Here is a 19,618-nt window from a genome sequence, read left to right on the forward strand (position 1 = left end):
CATTTGGTGATTGTGCTGTGCTCGAGGATTGGCCTTTAAATTATATTGTAAACAAGACGAAAGTATCGATCATACTTAATCAACTTTTTGCTGTCGTCTTATCTCCAAATATAAAACGCACAGCTTTCGATTCATTTTTTTCCACGCAATCGAATAATTGAAAAGAATCGATTCTCCAACACAGCACTCTTTGAAACGAGCAGGAGAAAATTTCACGAGTGCAGCACTTCGTCTTCCGTGAAATACTAAGCTCGATAATTGCGGTGTTAATCAAGCCTCACTGAGTCCGTTCAAGTTCAAGTGCACATTGCTCGCCAGTTCGCTGCAGTTTATGCAACGAAACTGCAGCTCTATAGTCCGTTCTATTTCTAGCGGGGACAGGCGGCCGTGAATTCATATCAGAGCGACTCTCAATTTTCCGTGAATGAAGTGTGTAATGAACGGCATCAATCTCGAAATTGCTTGGAAAGTTCAAAGATAAGTGGAGTAAGTTGGGAAAGGTTATAGGCTCTATTTCCGGACACCTTGAAGTGTATATTCGCGCGCTTGTATCTAAATACAATGGCTCGGCGACTTTCGTCTGTATTTTTGCGCGAAAAGTGTGTGAGGATGCGTGGGTGTAAACAGAGGTTTCGTGCAGTAGCCGACTGTTGCCATCGAGCGATAAGCAAATTGAATAATTTTGATTCGCGAAACGATGTAACTTTGAACTTGTATAAAAAACGAACATTATATAGTTTTGTACTTTTAAGTATTAAAAGAAAATTTTTATTGCAGGGATAAGGAATTACCGCCGACCTACGTGGAGGGATTTCACGACCTCCAAGCTGTGAAGTCCATGGAATATAGGACACTTGGAAAAACAGGTTTGATGGTTAGCAAACTATCTCTAGGTGGTGGAACATTGGGATGCCATTATGCGTGAGTTTTTCAAAGGATATCTATTTATATATGCAGCTTTCACCGGTGCAAGCCTATGTGGCACGTTGCATTCTGCAAAGCTACTCTACAGTCTCTATTTTAACGGGATTTTGCGATTATTACATTTTTTGAATTTACAGAGCGTTCGATGAAGACGAAGCCATAGAGACAATTCGAAAAGCAATCAAGAAAGGTATAAATTACATCGACACTGCCTACTGGTACGGTCAAGGAAAATCTGAACTGATAATCGGAAAGGTGATTGGAAATTTATCTTTTCTTAAATAACAACTGTAGATAATAAAAGTATCGTTAAGTAAACAAACCTCGTTGAAAAAGAAAACAATGCAGCTGCGTCGCATATCTAATCTTAGAATGGTATTCCCAGGAACAAGTAAAAACTTTGAAATATCGAATCATTTAAAATTTTTATTAGAAAAAAAATACTCTTACAAGTATTAACGCCTAGCCTATTTAAAGTGAATACAAAATTCATATAGCAAATATAAGATTGCACATTTTGTAAAACAGGCACTCAAAGGAATTCCTCGTCAAGCTTATTACATAGGGACCAAAGTCGGAAGGTACGAGCTGGATTTTGCGAACATGTTCGACTTCTCGATGGAAAGAGTCCGTCAGAGCGTCAAGCAGAGCTTGGAACGTCTGCAGCTCGATTACGTCGATGTCATTCAAGTGAGTATACTGCTTTTTTGCTTTTGAGTATTTTATCGTTAGTTTTCTCGATGATTATCGTAATATCAATTAGTGTTAAGCGTAAATTAGACTTTTTTAAAAAAATTGTTGCTTCACAAAAGTCGCATACCTGAAAAACCTATAAACATTATCTTAAGGGATAAATAAAAAAAAACGTTGCTTTTCTCGTAGAAACGTTATCACATAGAGATAATATCAATAATGCGTGGCAGTAATCATCCAATATCTTGTTATAATATAGACAATAACGCTGCAAACAAAACTTCGTAATTTGTTAGAAAAAAATATATATAACTTGCAACTAATAATAGTGAATTTCTCTTCCAGATCCATGACATTGAATTCGCGCCATCCCTGGACATTATCATAACTCAAACCTTGCCAGAGTTATCGCGTCAAGTAGCGGAGGGTCGAGCTAGACATATCGGTATCACTGGCTATCCCATATCTGTTCTCAAGGAATGCATTGAGAAGAGCAACATCAATATTGCCGTTGTCCTAACTTACGCCAGATTCACCCTCATAGACGATACACTCCTCGAATACATTCCATTTTTCAAGGTACTTCGTTTTACACAAGCATCACTCATTAGTTCATACTATGATAACAAAGGACTTAAGACTAATGTTCGTTCGCATAAATAATTGCAAATATAATTCCAGGAACGCAATATAGGAATCATAAATGCTGCAGCACCTAGCATGGGCTTATTAACTAGTCAAGGACCACAAAAGTGGCATCCAGCATCGGATGATGTAAAGAAAGTTTGCAAACAAGCTGGAGATTATTGCAAGGTACATAACAAATTGTATCACCATTTACTCTTGAATCAATCATTTGCATATGCTCAAAGATATATTCTTACAATAGGAAAAAGATTTGGAATTCACTAAATTGGCAGTTTGGCACTCGTTCCAATGTCCAGATGTTGCCACTCATCTGATTGGGATGCAAAATTTAAGAGAGCTGGATATAAATATGGATGTGCTTCACAACGGGATAACGGAAGAGGAAAAGGAGATTCTAAAGGATATGAAAGATAAGTAAGTATCAGAAGGGCAGTTTCAATAGGGACAGTCAACTAACATTGCATGAAAATACGTCTACTAATTTTTCACATTGACCACCTTCATGACCAACTGACATCTTATGTTATTAAACAGTTTAACAGTATTTAGATTGAAAAGTAAACAGTTAAATGAAAAACAGAAATGCTAAATTGATCCCAAAAGATTACTCCCGAGGTGCTTGCAAATAAAAAGTAAATAACATCACTCTTAACCATTATCAGTGACATTGCAGCTCATGAGCATTAAATCAGCTTAAAAGTAGAGTTAATTCTTATAAGAGAACAATTTAAAGGTTTTTATATTTCTTAATAGCTGTCGGAATCGAAGGCTCTTATTGATTTAGTTGACGTACTGTGACATGAACAATTATTTTGATAAAGATATGTAAACAGCATTGTGATAATGAATCTTGTGGTAAGTTTCCAACTTATCAAGAGATAAAGTACTTACAAATAATTACACCCAATGTACAGACCCTGATTTCCTTAATGTTTAGAAATTTTGCTAGGTTTATTAATTCAGACTTGACTTTGGAACCTTATGTTTGTATTTGTTTGGAACAAAGATTTGTAGGTTGAAGCAGCTAATTTGATAAAGTCGAGTTAAAATTAATAGGCCTAAGATTGACGTTTCACATTTTAAAAATAACAATTCGTTAATATTTTATTTAGGTACCTGTCAAAGTTAACTACGAAACATTGGGAAGGAGCTGACCTTGAAAAATACTGGAAGGAAATGAAGCGCTAAATCAAAGACTTACTCACTTCATTTATCTAATAAAGTTACTATTTTATATATAACAATTCTAGGAATTGCGATTTTTAAAGATATTCAATAAAGTTTTATATAAATAACATTTTGCTATATACTGGAAAATACTTTCATTAATATCAGACTTAAGGCAATGCATTTAACGCGACTATTCTAATATTTAAGCCATTACGTCATAAAATGTTTACTTTTATGAAAAAGCTCTTATAAATAAAAACTAAGCTATCAGGTTTAGTAATTTGAACCTTTGATGAAAAAATCATCAAAAGCTTTTTCAGACTTTGGCTTAAAATAGTTTCTGAGTATTCAGTAAATCTGTTTCTTGATCATTGTGACCTGAGTATTAAATGTTGATATAAAAATAAATTACTTATCTAAAGGAAAAAAGCCTTTTAGGATAGCTAACATAGTTATCATCCCCCGGCTTGATTTGATATGTTAATTCATACATCAAAACTGTTATCAGAGAACCAACTATAGGTTTATGATACATTTGTTTCAATTCGAATCCTTTTTTAAGGCATAATTCTCTGCCACCTTCGGTATGTTCTGATGCCACAACATTTGCACAACTGTAACCTTGCTCAATGGCAAAATCAACTGCTACTTTTAATAGACAAGAGGCAATACCTTTGCGTCGGTAGCTACGATGCACGCAGAGACGTTTAATCCAAGCTCCTTTGTCAAGACTGTGACTCTTCAATAAACCAATACTTCCAACAATCCTCTTGGATTGCGAAGTGACGTCGATATTCGATTCTCGAAATTGATTCTCAGTAATAACCTGATAATTGAAATCACATGGACTGCGAGACATCATGTATGGTTCAAATGCCTCTGCGACCCAAAAACATGAAAATGCATTTGACATATAAGTTCTGTAACAAAAATATTCATATTTATGAGATTTCGACAAATCAAAATAATCGCAATTAAAAAAAGTGTGGACCTTGCAATGTTTGACACTTCTTGGTCAACTTCCATAGCTTTAGCCGTATATGCTAAGTATGTGCCAACATATGTCATAATAATAACCAGAGGTATAACGAGCAAACATACGGTAAATGGCATTCCAAAAAATATGAACATTATAGCAGCCATAAGGATCATCACTTGAAACGTTATTTCTTTGAAAAGATTCCCAAAAAAGGCACTATTTATCGAGGAGGTGACTCCGTCCTTGATCATCTCGTGACAATTAAACTCGTCTCCCGGCTTGTAAGGTCTGATGACAACAATATGGCTCATCTTCGTAGTAACCCTGAAATAATAATCAGCGTTATTCACTTGATTCTGTAGTTAATTAAAGTTAACTTACAACAAAAAACGAAAAAAATAAACGTAATCTCCGCGATGTCGGAGGCAAGATTGTCGCGGGTTAGAAATTGACAAACAAAAACAAATGAGAACCATACGGCACTGGCGAGTGAAGTTAGGCGAGCAAACGTTGTGAATTTTTCGAGATCTCGGAGACGTAACATTTGCGCTCACCTTCACTTTGACAGTCAGACGTTGGGAAACTGTAAATATGGCAACCACCGAGCAGTGGTTGAAGCTCCTCCAAGATGCGAAGAAAACTGCGATTATCCAGGATGGTAATTTGAATAATTGATAAGTTTTGTTCATTTGAATACTTGCTTTTCATGGCTATCAAAATTTGTTTGAATTCGATAGATGACATGCCTAAATTTTCAAATGTCGTGTGATTGATGTTTATATTAACCTAACTGTTTGATCAATACCGGCGTTCAAGCCAAAACAATATCTATATTCTATTATATACATGTTGAAAAAAAGAGGTTTAAATTTTGACTTTTGAAAAACGTTAGCATTATGAATTATAGTAGTTTTTTTTACCAGAAAATTTACTTTTAATCAAACAATTTTTTTGAGATATTGTTAAAGTTTTAAAGAATATGTCATTCAATTTAATTGAGTAATAATAAATTCTGTAAAAGAAGTTGAAAATTTTAGTACCAAAGTAAATATTTGATATCATTGTGTATCCCTTTGAATTTGAAAAAATTCATAGTTGCTTTCATATTATCACCTTTATCAAATTTCTGAAGGAACAGTAAAAATAGAAATATCTTTCTTTTTAGGCAAAAGAAAGGTGCATTTCCTGATGACAGATGGTCGTGAAATGGTTGAAGAATACAGTGTAGACACAAACGTTCTAGTAAAAAGGGCTTGGAAAGAAAAAGGTAAGCTAGGACAAGAAATTGGTTGGGTAGTTGAAGTAGGTGATCCAGAGCCCAATCCTGCAGATAATCTTGAATCTGTGGGTATTCGTGAAAGTTCAAGTAATGTGTGTATCCTATATCCAAAAATATTGTTATTCTTATCTTCTGTATCATACTTTAAGATTTTATATTTTGTAGCCCATAATTTCAAGAAGGACCACCAAGACTGCTTTAGAATGGAGGATAAGGAATTTATCATATCCAAAAGATGTGTACTCAGTTACTGCAGAAGATGATGGAACTATCACCGTGCGAACTAGTAATAAGAAGTATTTTAAGAAAATAAATGTACCTGATTTAGAGCGAGCAGGGTTAAAACCAGAACAAGACAGGATATCTTTCACACACCAATTCAATACTTTGATTATCACGGTGAGTATACTCTATGGGAGTATGTAAATAAAGTTATTATAATAATTATTCAATAAATTAAAAAAATTATTATCAATTTTAGTACAAAAAGCCTCCAAAACTACTTGATATGGAGAAGAAAGTATATGAAATGGTTTCGCAATTAAAAGTATCAAAAGATGGAGATGTTCAATGTCCAGCAAGCTAACAACAGGAATTTAGCTATAATAGGATGTGAATTGCATACAATTTTTCAAGATATCAATTACATCTTCAATTTTCAATTATAATACATAAGTTAGCATTAGCTTTATTCATATGCACTTAGAATTTTTGTTTCAGTTGTCGATCTCACAAAACGTCATCTCACACGAAAATTGTTTAAACAGAGATTTTTTTATTGATCAAACTGCACTATCATCTTATATACTGAATTCTTTTCAAATTTTTTGTAAATAAAGACGATTCGTTACAATCTCCTTTCCTATACCACATTGCTCTATTCAACACAGCCGGCGAAGCGCAGGCAATTATTGGACGATAGCGTGCATCGGCGTCGAACAAGTGCTTTTCAAGCAATTACAATATCGACCGCGTAAATAAAGCGACGGCAGCACAGACAGACAGCTTCAAAAAGCACGAGAGGGGGCGTCCGTCGGCTGCGTGTGGCCAGTGTTGGTCTTGCTCCGAGCGTATGATGCGTTCGGTTTTCTGAAAAAGTGCTGAGAAAAAATATTCACAATGTCGAAATCGATACCAGACAGGTAAGCTAGACGAAGGTTTTAATTATTGAACAAATTGTCGCGGACGGACGAGCTGCCTGTTCGATTGCGTGCGCTCTCGACTGTTTGTGTGGAAGTTTGAGGTTATGTTTTTGTGGAATTACCGCTTCGCTGTGTTGTTGTTGTGATAGTGGCAAGACGATCGTTTTAACGTTGTGGAGAGAAGAATCGATCGTGCTATCGTTGGGTTTTCGTTAAACGTTCAAACGAATTTATTGTTTTTATTGCGACGCTCATCTACTGATGCGGATTTGGCCGCTATTTTGACTGTTTTACCGATCGAGCACAGCCTTAAGAGCACGTGGTTTCAGAATTACTTGCTAGGTGGAACGCTGTGTATACCGCGTGATTCGAACGATAATCATGCAATTTATTACGCGTCTAGTAAATCGCATCGTTATCCCGCTATCTTTCCGCTATCAACAATACTCATAATGCACCGTTTTTTTAAAACGTGTCTTACCGAGAACATTTTCTTGATTCAGGTGGCTGGACTACAAGGCGTACGGCGAAGTGATCATTGGAACGAAAATCCTGCCTTTCAAAGTACCGCTCAAAGAGGTGAGTTTCAACAACAAGCGTTTAATTTAGCCAAAACACAAGAAAAGAATAACGCGCGAGTCCAAACTTCCCAAATTCATCGTCAGCAGCAGCAGTCCATTATCCCCCGAAAATGCAGTGCATCAACCACTTGTTTCCAAAATACCATCCAACAGCTTCCAGACGATCGCCTCCTGTTTGTTCTGAAAATTAAGGACCGCACCCGTGCCATTTAGCTTTAATCGCGATTTACTCGCTCCGCGCGCAGCGGCGCAAGATTGATGTCTTACATCCCGACGCCTCGTTCGCGCGCAATTAAAAAAAAAAGGGAGTAAACGAAAGAGAGAAGAAGCATATCAGCCCCGACGCCGAGGATGGGAGCGCCGAAAGCTTTTCGGCGTTATAAACTCGCTGCATGGGCTCTCGACTCGCGTTGGCCTTAGTTCCGCGGGCGCGGCGCGATGGTAGTAGTCGCGCTCGCTCGCTGATTTATGCCGATGTAAATCAGTGCTTTGGTGGCAGTGCCGACAGCTTTGCACGCTCTATCTCTCCTCCGCGACCGCTAACTGCATATACTCCGCGGGACTGTGTATAGTGCTATGTCGAGGGTGATTGGATGACTCCAGTGATGCGATGATTTTTTTTTTTATTGATTTTGAACTTGAAATAATTCCACGAATTTCAAAACGTTACGTACTCGCAGAGAAAGAGAGAGAGAGAGAAGAATGAGGTATTCCGGGAAAAGAAGCGAGCAAGTCGCGCGCGCGATAATACGTTATCTGAACATTTCGCGGACTATCCCACTAATTCCAAGGGGGCGACTCTTTATATACGTGCGCGCATGCACGCGCCGTTCCAAAGCGAGAAACGGACAAAAGGAGCAGCGCGAAAAAACAAAGGTATAATACCCCAAGGAGGAGCCGGTCTCGCCGTTCCCAGAGTTAAGGTTTTATACCGCGGGAATAATAAAAGGCTCCTCTCGCTCGCGCTCTTATCCGACCTTTCGCCGCGGACACTCGGACTCTATCTCCCTTCCTTTATCTCCTCTCTCTCTCTCTCTCTCTCTCTCTCTCTCTCTCTTTCTCTTATTATCTTTCACTTTCTTCCTCCGTCCGTCTCTCTCTCTCTCTCTCTCTCTCTCTCTCTCTCTCCTCGCTGGCTCTGCCGTGCGGTAAATCAAACGCGCGTATATACTGCCCTCTTCGCGGGAGGGATCCAGCGCCGCCGTTGGGAGATAAGATCGCATCGGATTCCTCTCATTTTAAAGGAATAGACGCGGGCGCGCTTACACGGATTTCGGAATTCGAGGCTTGTTTATCGGTCTGTATTTTATCGAGAGCCTTTTCAACAGGTTCACCGCGGCTCGATTGCTCGCGATCGGTAAAAATCGGTTATGCGAGTATTAATACTTACATACTCGGAGTATCGGCTCGAGCTTCCTCTTCGTAAATCCTCGTCGCAATTACAGTACGTCACGCGGCTTCCATATCTCTATACGCGCACACGTGTATACGGCAGCTGCGGTGCTGGTAGCGCTTTTAAAAGGAAAAAATCGACGGTGATCGAGTGCGGCCGATCGGATCGAGCTACCAAATTTGTAGTATTGTTGCACGCGAAGCCCCCCGCGGTTATTATTGCGCCGCGGTTCTCGAGAGGGAGCTTTCCCAACGCGTTACGATCTCCGACTGTGCGAGCTCTTCATCGCTGTGTATTGATTCTTTATTCTTTATTTAAAAATCGTTTGGGATATAATATTTACTCGAACCTTGATTTAGTTGTTGCTCTAATAATCATCGCATCCCGTCACCTACTCCGCTCGTTTGTCAGCGCTTATAAGACACGAAGAATAAATCGCCGGCCCGTTACGCGCGTGGAGTGTAACGCGAGACTACAACGCCGTCAGAGAGCAGAGAGTCCCTTTTAATAACAACCTCCTCCTCTGCTGCCTCCTTTTTTTACCGATAAGCATCGGCTATTATGAAAAATGTCGCTGCAGCGCTCCGCGCGATAGAAACATTACAAATCGACGCGCGTGTCGCGTTTGTAAGTGCCGAGCTCATTGTCATGGAGATTTTTTCTTCCTTCGAGAGATGTGAAAGTCGGATAAGATGCGCGGGCGAAGTGTTTTTCACTCATTTTTCATACGCGGGCAATTAGTCATCCGCTGTACGCACAGCTTGTACGCATTGATTTTACAACGCGTCGATAAATTTTCGAGCGATATTCTAGAAAAAGGTACGAGGGCGCGATAATGCAAAACGATCGATTCGAAAATAACACAGCTTTTAACGTGTGCGGAGTAAAAATCCGGAAACGCACACCCGAGCTTCATCGCGCGAGGTTAAGAAGTGAAAGTCCGAATTGTCCTTAAGTAGGATGTAGTTTTAACGCTCGACCTCGCACCTCGCTCGTGTACACAAATTGGCAATTCTCCTCCTTATCGATTTAACAGCCGCTCGCTCGCGCGTTGAATATGCTGATTATCTGACTGCGGAAGATATTCGTTCGAGCTTCTCGAAAATTACTCACAACGAAGGAATTTGAAATCCAAGCTGATCCGCCGCTGCGTATGGCTAAATAAAGGCAAGAATTTCTCTCTCGCGCACAATACAAGTCACCCGGCGCAAAGTACCCCTATCATTATCAGCGCCAGTCGAAACTTCTCGTCGTAAAGCAAAATAAGATCTCCCTTGAACTTTCATCTCTCCCCGCTGCTGCAGAGGAAGAAACGCTCCGAAGAAGACAAGACGCGCAGCGGCCGGTCTAATTGATGGCGGCGCGGTGCCGAGTTTCGCGGGGCATAAACCATTTTTATATCCCCCGCGCGTGTACAGCCTATACGCTCGCCAGTCGATGCCTCATTAAAATTCACCGCCAAGCGCCTGCATCGCTAATTGTACACACACGCGAGAGAGAGAAGCGCATCGAGTTATATCTCTCGCAGTGTCTTTCTTTTTTTTCTCATTCTTCAACGAGGCGGCTGCTTTGCGCGCGAAAGCTCACCGAAAATTGCCTCCCGTCACGACGCCTTTTAGCCCGGCGTGAATAATTAACGTCCCAATCGGTTCGGCAGAGGTGAGCGAGGGTGACTCCATTACCGCGCTGATACAATGGGCCGGGACTCTGTTGTGAACGCGAGGATGAAGAATTTCTACCGGGAATATTGTACGTGCGAGAGCTTTCCTTGCGCATAAACAATCGTTTCGCGGGTATGGAAGTGTTTACGGAAGCTTAATACGCGCAATTTGCTACGATAAACACGCTAGTGCATAGTGTGGACGAGGTTAATTGAACAGCCCCAATTACCAGACGCTTGAAATCACGCGATTTCTTAAATTCTTCGCGTACGTATAGCAGGCACACGGAATTACGCTGGCGGACGCTTTAATTAATGCAATTACAATAACGCACGAATAAACCCCGCTCTTAACACGTGCCTAACGCGATCTCTATTTTATCTCTCTCGAGTATTACGCGGAGGGAGAAAAGTTACTCGTCAGGGCCCCCGTAAACAATGAGAGCTAAGCATGCGAATTTTCACCTCTCGCTGTTGCGAGAAAAAGAAACCGGTGCCGTTGCAGGACTATAGTCTCGTTTTCACACGTGTTAGAGTGTATATGATCGAAATTCGACAAAGCATCATAAATGCAGTTGTAATGCCCTAACGAGTCCGGCGCGGATAAAAAGCGCACGTATACGCGTGGAGCTAATTGAATCGAGCGTCCAGCCGTCCCTCACGGACGAAACGAGTCTCCTCGTGGCCCTCCGAAATCTCTGATTGGAGGTTGCCGCCGCTGCGCTACGGGGGGCCACATACGCGCGGCTCGTTATATGCCTTGGGAATTCGGCCGCTCTATACGCGAGGGTGGAAAACGTACGTGTAGCATAAAATCGCATGGGATTTTTTGAAGTTTTACTGCTGGATCATCGGGCACTCCGCGTGGTTCCTTGAAATCGAGGGCTGTTGCGTTTTCAAAGTTTAGGACACTCTTTAAAAAGCAAGAAAAATAATTCAGAAGCTCGAAGCATAAACCTCCTCTAATAGCCTCCATTACCTCCCGAAGCCAATAATAAACAAGCCCCAAGTCCGATGATGATGCGCATTAATACGATCAATCCCGCGTGCGGAGGAAAATCAAGATAACACTTTTCCAAGCTGCGAGAGAACGTCCGAGAAGAGTTCGATTACATTTATTAGATTACAATTCGATCTGCCTTGCTAACGATTCCCAATCTCGCGGGAACCTTCTCTCCCGGTCATCGATCCTCTACTCTCTCCCGACTCGTCTCCTTCTCTCCGCGCGCAGTATCGAGTTGCCTTCCCTCGGAAAATCTTGGACGCCGATCGCGCGCGCCCACCGGCATCGACGCACGTTCTCACACCCATTGTCCTCTCCGCGTTGTTTACGAGGCCAGTTCGCGCGCAGTGCGATAATTTTTTCTCTCTCCCCGCGGTAATGAGCCGCAGAGCGAGTCGAAGGAACCCTGCGGGTCGCCAGCGCGGCTGTTTTGACTATTGCGGCGACCTTCTGGCGCTACTTTGCATGCCGCTCGCTTTCTTTTGTCGGAGAGGTGAGGAGAGAGGACTTTCTTTGTTGTTTTTTGTTCGTTGGACTTTTTTTTTCTCCGGGTGGGACGGGGGCAGAAATTTACGAGGTTGGGTTTTCCGAGGAAGCGGGAGATCGAAGGGGTATAATTATCCGATAGTCAAATTTTCGGGTAAGTTCAGGGAAGAATCGGCTTTGAAGTGATAAATTTTCTCCTGCGCGATGCTTCGAAGAATTTTGTTTATTCACGTTACACACCCGGGTGTCTTTGACCTTGCGGACTCCTGAATCGAAACGCGGCTATACTATCAATCAACAATCACACCCCAACAATGCTCTAATAAAGCAATCTCGCGTGTCCGGGCAACAAAGAGGCTGCAAAGCACGGGACAATGGCGTTTAAATCCAGACTCGCTTTCTTAGCCACGGCGTAGCTAATTCACGCGCTTACCTCCCTCGGAGCCGAGGAAAAAAGAAAGACGCGCGGCCCAGTTTGTCAGAGGACAGCCGGGAAAGTATTCAGAGTTTGCAGGAAAGCCAGCCGGCAGCCGGGGGCTGAATTACGAGGTGAATTTCCCTATTCCAGCAGCCGAAGAGACAATGGGAACACGTGTAACCGATAGGCATCTCTACTCCGAGCTTTCGAGTTAGATTCAGATATCACCCACGTCGTGCGCGCTCGCGAACCTCGACTTCTCTCTCTCTCTCTCTCTCTCTCTCTCTCTCTCTCTCTCTCTCTCTCTCTCTCTCTCTCTCTCTCTCTCCTCGCACCTCTTCGCAGCTCCGAGAAGAACAAAAGGCGCGAGAGGGAATTTCGACGGAAAGTTACGTCCTTGCCGGAAATTACACGCATATTTGGGATTCCTCGCTCGTAAAGATGCCGAGATACTCCGCGCCGCGTTATGATTCGACCGGTGAATATTTAAATCTCGTTGCAGCGCGAAAAGTGACCTCAAGCCACATCGTTCGTTTACCCCTCACCTTGCGCGATCCTTCACGCGAGTGACGTTGAGAAAACCGTAATTAGCATACGCGATGCCTCGAGAGTGGAAAATTATTTTTAAACGCCGTTCATAAAAATCGATGCTATCGGCGCGACGTCTTTTGTATACACGAGACAACAGGTGACCGATTCACGAGATAGCCGCGCGCGTGTAACCCACCGATGCGCGTCATTAACAACGAGTCCCGAGCCTTCCGTCTGATTAATTCCATTATGATAAGCCCGGTATCCTCTTTATCTCCTCCGGAGATGAATCCCGCGTCTTTTGAAAAATTTAAAACGGTATAATCATTGCCGTACGCAATATCGAGAAAGAATCTCACGATCGGGAATAACGAACGAAACATCGGACATTCCTCGCGTATGACCCTCCCGTCGATAACGGTACATGCCCCTCAATAATAGCAATAAAATGTATACCACGTGCGAATTAAAAGAGCGTCGAGGAGCCTTAAAAAAAGAATCGGCAAGTGCCTCCTCCGGGAAATAAAAGAAGTGCAAACACGCGGACGCTAAATCACACTCTCGCATTCCTTTCACCTTGGGACGGGTCGTATACGCTTACGCGCAGTCTCTCTCTCTCACTCTCGAGTATTACGCGAAGGTTCAATAAACAGCTGAAAAACTGGGCGAATCCGTGTCACGGCTGATCGTTCGCATCTCTCGGAAAGATCCGATCGCGGAAATCGGCAGCGGAAGCTTCGCACGCCTGCTAATGTCGCCGACAAACAGACGACGTTATAATATAGCCGACGAGATCTGTGGCTCGAAATTCGGAAGCCTTGATCTTCCGCGCGCGCAGGTTTCACTTAGCTATGTCAATATGTTACTATGTTAATGTGTCGCGAATACCGGCGGCGAGGACCCTTTTTTTCGAAAGTCATCGTTATTTCGGACGTTCGCCACGTAACAAGCGATCTGCGGGAGGAATGAGTTTTTTCGAAAACATTTCTTTCCGCTCGCGCACGCTGCGCTGGCGCCAGGGGCGTAAATAACCGAACTTTATGCAAGATATTACACGCGCGAGCTCTCGTAACACCCGCGCGCACGCGCGCGATATTTTTCCGGTAAAAGTCTCGGCAAAATATTGAACAGCCGAAAACGTCAATTAACGCGGCATTACCATAAACCGTCGCGGTGCATACACCTACACACACACACGCACATACACACGTATCAAAGGTCATCGTGACATTGCACTCGGCGAGCAGCCGTCTCTCTTTTCTCGGAAATTCTTCATCTTCAAACTCGGAGAGGAGAGAGAGATCCCAGGGATTTTTGGGGAAGGCATTGTCTCCTGAAGTATCGGGGCCTTGTCCATCGCACACGCTATTAGCACGTCGATGGGAAGAAGTATGTGTGCAGGACCTTCGACGTGCAAATGCGATTGTCTGAAGCCTCTTTTTTTCGCTCTACCGTGTTGACCCGCGCGCTCTTCAAATTTTGAAGCACATCGAAGCTTAAAAGGCGAATCTTTCGACGCGTGAGAATATAACCATTGAATCAATTCCCTCGAAAGTAGTGTGTATACAAAAGTTTCGCGCAAGGATCTTTCTCGCTGCTGCGGCGCTTCTTTTCTCTCTCTCTCGCGAGTGGAAAGTTCAAAGAAAATAGGAGTCGCTCGCGGGTGGACGTGTAATTTATGCCGAAGTTGGCGAGGAACTTCGATGACTTTGTAAAATATTGCTGATCCCCGTTTCGGAGATCTTATCTGGTCCGCGTATGTATCGTCGGAACGCCTTCGTTTCCTCCTTCTTTCTCAAGCTCCTCTCCCTCGGCGTGTCCCCGCGTCGTCGTATTCCTCTTGTGTGTGTGTTTCTATTGTGTTGCTTCTTTTGCCTTGTTGCGTCACACAGCTGATGCATCTTTGTACACTAAGGCACTGGCGCCTATACATCGATAATCAACGGCGATAGAGGAATTCATACCAATTATTTTTCGTGCGAGGGACGAGTATTTTTTATGGGACTTTCACAATACCACCGGTTACGCGAGTGCCGTTATTCGCTTACTTCGATACAATGAAATTACTTTTGGTTGCTGAAAATTCCGAGAGAATCGATCTTTGATTGCATATACGCTTTCGGGTTCAAAAACCTTCACGACAGTATCGAGTTTCAACAATCGTTATTCAAAATAGACTCCAAAAATACAATGCAGCCAAAATGTGTACCAAAATTTGCTCTACCCAAAAAACCTCTCTCTCTCTCTCTCTCTCTCTCTCTCTCTCTCTCTCTCTCTCTCTCTCTCTCTCTCACGGGGGACGTCACGCGGCGCGCGCGAGCGATGTAAATTCGAGCGATGAAAAAAAGGAAGAAGGCGAGCATCTCTCGGGCTGTATAACACAAGCGCCGACGCCGCGCGGCGAAAGTGAAATCGCCTCTGATGTACGGCGTTTTATGCATCGAGCGAACGCACGAACTGGCGCACGACCTAAGGTATATACGAGGTGCACACCGTGAAGAGGGATGCACTCTAATAGCGTCCTCGTAAAGTACTTAATGGGCCGCGAACTTTGGACTTTTCTTCGAGGAAGTTCAACGAAAGCCGGGGCTGATACGAAGACGACCACTGGACCGAGCGGTCTCGAAAATGCTTGCGAAGTTTCAACGCTGCCTCGGAGTTTATGCCTTGGCTCGAAATTCAAAGTTTCGGTGCATAAAAAATGCACATCGCATTCCCGCGCGAGCAATTAAAATCAAGCTCAATCTCCCCGGCGACATCTTCCGAAAATAAGACCTCACGTCCAGCAGCAGCAGCAAAACAAACCGGAGAAAGGCTACCGGAGAGTGTAGCTCCATTTGTTCGTCGTTCCGCGCCTCGGGCTCTCCTATCGGATATATCTCCCGCGCATACTGCACATACATCTCTCTCTCGCGCGCGCGCGCTGCAGATGAGATTTCCTCCCGTCCATCGTGTTCCGGGAAGCCGAAAACGCGCTCGGTAGCTTATCGGCCCAGCCGATCGCGCGGGAGTTTCTCGCTCGTTTTCGCGTTCTCTCGCTCGTTACCTGCACACGCGCGCGACAAGAATTTGCATCCGAGACGCGGACGTCACCCTCGCGTATTCGTTTGTTTTCTGGGTAAAAAACGCGGCTGTGGGAGTTTTTTCGCGACAAGGCTTACAGCGTTCGGAGAAACGCGCGGCTATTAAGATCCGTAATCGAATCGATTAGATCGATTTTTTCGGGGTGCCGGGAGCGTCGTAAATATAAATCCGCGAGATATCTCGCATCAATGTTTGTCTTAGCTCAACAATTAACTACTGTTGAATTAACCGCTCGGGCGTCGATAAAATCTCCCCGCACCGAGGCGTTCTCGTGCACACGCTTTCCGCGGTGTGCAGATGCGCGGTGAGGGTAGAGAGAGCGAGTACATAAATCTGCGAGCTCTCTCTCTCTCTCTCTCTCGTCGAGTATTTCCACGTCGCAGTAAAAATAACGATAAATACAGCCTGGCATTACGAGAGGGAATCGTACACACGCGCGAGCACACTATAATGTAATACACCGCTGAGAGGATCGAGAGCTTTATATCCCTGTATCGGAAGGTCATCTAAATGTCAGAGTGAGAGAGAGAGAGAGAGAGAGAGAGGGGGGGGGAGAGAGAGAGAGAAGAGAGAGAGAGAAGAGACGGCGCTTGCTTTATTGTTCCCTTCTCTCGGCTGTTTACATTACGGAGGGACACGAATCGACGAGCCAACAATGCTGCTCGGTCCACTCGATCAGTGCGCACTGCTCTGTGGTGTAAAAACCGCGTCACATTCAGTGTCTGCCCCGCGCGCGGCGTAAGTGTGCACGCCGGAGACAGAAGCCTATCTCGCGAAGATCGCTGACCAATTGAATAGTCGGACGATCCGACACATTGACTCGTCAGTCCTCCTCCTGCTCTCCTCTCGCGCGCACGTTCTCGTATTCTCTTATGTATGCCTCGCTCTTCTCTTCTCTCTCTCTTTTTTCATCGTCAACGACTATTTCTCGTGTCTCCCGCAACAACGGCGGCGGCGATATCTCGAGCGCTATCCGTCATGCATTGTTGCTCTCTCGCGGGGGTCCGCCAGACGCAGACTCCTTCACGGACGCAGATGAACGAGATAAAGGCTGTGCGTGTACTTGGGCATCGCCGAAAATCGAAGGAGAACGGGATTTTTTAGCGCCGCTGCGCGATTAATAGCGGCGAAGTGAAAAAGCGGACGGAATCCTTTATCGTGAATTGTGGTCGGTGTCACGCGCCTGCAACGCAATACCCTCTGCGCTCGCATATCGATGATATTGTATCGTGTGCGGGAGAGACCGCTCTGATATATCTCCGACAGTCGGAGGAATATAATTTTTTCTTTTTTCTTTGCCTCGACTGATATCGCTTATCTGCAGAGGTGCAGCGCGTGTACGCATGAGTTGTGATTAATGCGGGAGGAATATTTAAATATTACGCGGCAACGATTCCAAGCTGAACGTCGTCGGCGAAGGCTTCTGATACCCGATACAGCCGGTACATATCTCAGCCGTGCTTTCGGGCGTCAATCTCTGGCTTTGTGCCTCCTCCGCCTCACAAATCTCTCCTGAATAGCCGCGCACGCGACGCCATTTCGCGTCCCACCTGCTCCCTCCCCCCACCAAAGCGTCTCTCGCGCGTCACATAACTTTCACGTATCCTTTCTCTCTTCTTCCGCAGTCAGACGCACACATATACGCTTTCTACTATTCGTGCGTACTCTTCGTGGGTACACACGAATTCCTTGCCTTTTTGTCTCTTCTCGCGCGCGTCTTTTGTTGTCTCGGAAGAATTTTGACGGTCGTCCTGCGCAGAGGGGATGGAGGCATACGAAAGTACGACTACGGTCTGGCCGAGTTTATGTACGTATCGGACACACAATAGGGATGATGCGGGAGAGTCGGGTAATTTAGATGGATATCGGAGAATTATGGATACGGCGCGACTTTGCGTTTCAAATGCTCTCTGCTTGGAGAGAGTATATAACTTCTTTATAAATGATTTAAGATGGACGGTAATAAACAATCGTGTTTTTCTTTCTTAGAATACACTTATTCTTGCCGGCTGCTTTGGCCGGATACTTTACTGCTGCTCAGGAATATACTTTTTTCTATAGAAAGGCATGACTGTCTACAGAAGTTATGTAGCCGGAATAATTAATCGCACTAAAATTTCACCAAAAGTTTAATAATTTCTCAGAATTTACTTCCTAATTTTCGTATACATCCGTTCATCCTAAAACATCACTCGACTGACGCAAGCCAGTCCTTCTGCAAACCATAGACTTCCGATACTCGCTCGTCTCAATCAAAATTTATCGTTGCACCACCCCTCGACCTTCCTCTCTCTCTCTCTCTCTCTCGCTTACGAGGAACGAAAGGTGCTGGAAATTTCTTAGGCGAAAGACGAGATGTCGCGGTACAGGATGTGCTCTATAACTGCGCTCACACCTATGCGAGGCGTGGCGGCCTCTTTCACCTGGAGGAGGTGGACAAACGAATGAGATGCCGCAAGGACCGCAGGGGCGGAAAGAAACGAATGCGAGACGGCTGCTGCGTATTTTTTAACGGGAAATACTGTGTAGGGTATTCTTTGAGACTATGGGCACGGGCTACCTTTCTACGACCGACGATTGCCGGGCATGTTTTTGGAGCGCGTGGCACGAGACTCTGGGGCGTGGATAGATGAGCGACAGAAGTTTCCTCGACGAGGAGTTTTGAATCGCTGTTGATGGGTGTAAAATTTTTTATTGCTTATTTATAGTATTTACTGCGCACACACGACTGATCTGTCGTAAAAACGCTTTCAGCAGGTAAAAACAACCTTTGTGTTGGACGCTGAAGTACCTACGCTAACAACTATTGAAAAAAATCTTTTTTGGTCAATAAAACATTTTCATGTCACCTGTCTATAAAAACAATAATATAATATTGTATGCAAATAATTATATCAAAGGTATTTCAAATTTCACGCCATTGCGCAATGTCTACGCATGCGCGCCAATTGAATCGATAAACGTCAGTTTACGACACATCCGCTAGGTGGCGTCGCCCCCTATCGCCGTTCTCGCAAGTGCAGAGAAACGATGGCGATTCATATATAAGCCGCCCGCATCGATTCTCTGTCGTACTTGCTTCGGCAGTACATATACTAAAATTGGAACGATACAGAGAAGATTAGCATGGCCCCTGCGCAAGGATGACACGCAAAATCGTGAAGCGTTCCACATTTTTTGCAAACTTTATACTTCCTTCGGTAAAATAAAAGCCGTACAGCATAACGTATATAATCGAAGGTCGAAAATTCTTTTTGTCTAAAAAATCCCGTTTTCCCGTTACACCCGCGTCTCGCCGCATGAAATTTCATAAGCGACAAAAATCGAGTCGAATAAAAATGCATCCGCGAAGCTTCTGAAAATCGCTCGATAAAATAAGTAGGGTTACGTTCCTCTCTCTCTCTCTCTCTCTCTCTCTCTCTCTCTCTCTCTCTCTCTCTCTCTCTCTCTCTGTCTCTTTCTCTCGCATTATCCCGCGGAGGATCTAAAAATATCCTCAACATCGAGGAAAACAAAGCGAAAGATGACGCAAGGATTCCGTAAAATCGTATCGAGGAAGTAACGGTCGCGAGCACGAGTTTATTGCTCTCGCGGGTGGCTGCTGGTGCAGCGGTGCGTTCCTCGAAT

The 19,618-nt window shown here is 43.9% G+C and overlaps 4 protein-coding genes and 1 non-coding gene across 16 annotated transcripts in view; 4 read left to right on the forward strand and 1 right to left on the reverse strand.

Annotated features, from left to right (window-relative positions):
* The window catches only part of LOC100114845 (L-galactose dehydrogenase), a 30,195-nt gene extending 26,633 nt beyond the window's left edge, over positions 1-3,562 (forward strand). For 2 of the 11 annotated variants that reach the window (XR_001729758.3, XR_004344419.1), the window contains exons 2-9: positions 778-921; positions 1,062-1,179; positions 1,453-1,614; positions 1,963-2,196; positions 2,299-2,430; positions 2,507-2,679; positions 3,019-3,120; positions 3,378-3,562. Coding sequence is in view for 4 of the 11 variants with exons in the window: in XM_031921326.2 (XP_031777186.1) it covers positions 698-699; positions 778-921; positions 1,062-1,179; positions 1,453-1,614; positions 1,963-2,196; positions 2,299-2,430; positions 2,507-2,679; positions 3,378-3,453 (1,041 nt within the window). In the remaining 7 variants the exon portion in view is untranslated. Of the gene's footprint in view, positions 1-309; positions 700-777; positions 922-1,061; positions 1,180-1,452; positions 1,615-1,962; positions 2,197-2,298; positions 2,431-2,506; positions 2,680-2,799; positions 2,898-3,018; positions 3,121-3,377 lie in introns of those variants that run through there. The other 9 variants (XM_016990221.2, XM_008217374.4, XR_004344421.1 and 6 more) reach the window with 8 other exon arrangements.
* On the reverse strand, positions 1,333-5,073 carry LOC100123829 (N-acetyltransferase family 8 member 3). Of its 2 annotated transcripts, none has more exons than XM_008217372.3 (3): positions 4,796-4,892; positions 4,427-4,738; positions 1,333-4,355 (listed from the first exon to the last, which is right to left on the reverse strand). In XM_008217372.3, the coding sequence occupies exons 1-3, from the start codon at positions 4,888-4,890 to the stop codon at positions 3,848-3,850; spliced, it is 915 nt and encodes a 304-aa protein (XP_008215594.1). In that variant the 5' UTR covers positions 4,891-4,892; the 3' UTR covers positions 1,333-3,847. The 2 variants fall into 2 exon arrangements, with proteins under 2 accessions (XP_008215594.1, XP_031777188.1); XM_031921328.1 differs by lacking the exon at positions 4,796-4,892 and adding an exon at positions 4,969-5,073 and having other exon boundaries at positions 3,563-4,355.
* LOC100679456 (RNA/RNP complex-1-interacting phosphatase) overlaps positions 4,990-19,618 on the forward strand; it is a 44,388-nt gene continuing 29,759 nt past the window's right edge. Inside the window, exons 1-5 of the mRNA XM_003423942.5 lie at positions 4,990-5,072; positions 5,580-5,785; positions 5,859-6,092; positions 6,175-6,835; positions 7,339-7,414. Coding sequence (XP_003423990.1) covers positions 6,813-6,835; positions 7,339-7,414 — 99 coding nt within the window. The 5' untranslated portion in view covers positions 4,990-5,072; positions 5,580-5,785; positions 5,859-6,092; positions 6,175-6,812. The remainder of the gene's footprint in view (positions 5,073-5,579; positions 5,786-5,858; positions 6,093-6,174; positions 6,836-7,338; positions 7,415-19,618) is intronic.
* LOC100123832 (protein DPCD) lies at positions 5,006-6,279 on the forward strand. Its single transcript, XM_032602166.1, has 4 exons — positions 5,006-5,072; positions 5,580-5,758; positions 5,859-6,092; positions 6,175-6,279. Exons 1-4 carry the CDS (start codon positions 5,006-5,008, stop codon positions 6,277-6,279), a joined length of 585 nt encoding a protein of 194 aa, XP_032458057.1.
* LOC116415874 lies at positions 19,063-19,169 on the forward strand. The gene has a single exon (XR_004226427.1). It is a non-coding gene; the product is annotated as a U6 spliceosomal RNA (small nuclear RNA).

The sequence above is a fragment of the Nasonia vitripennis genome, chromosome 1 (assembly GCF_009193385.2).
Source record: "Nasonia vitripennis strain AsymCx chromosome 1, Nvit_psr_1.1, whole genome shotgun sequence".
NCBI lineage: Eukaryota > Metazoa > Arthropoda > Insecta > Hymenoptera > Pteromalidae > Nasonia > Nasonia vitripennis.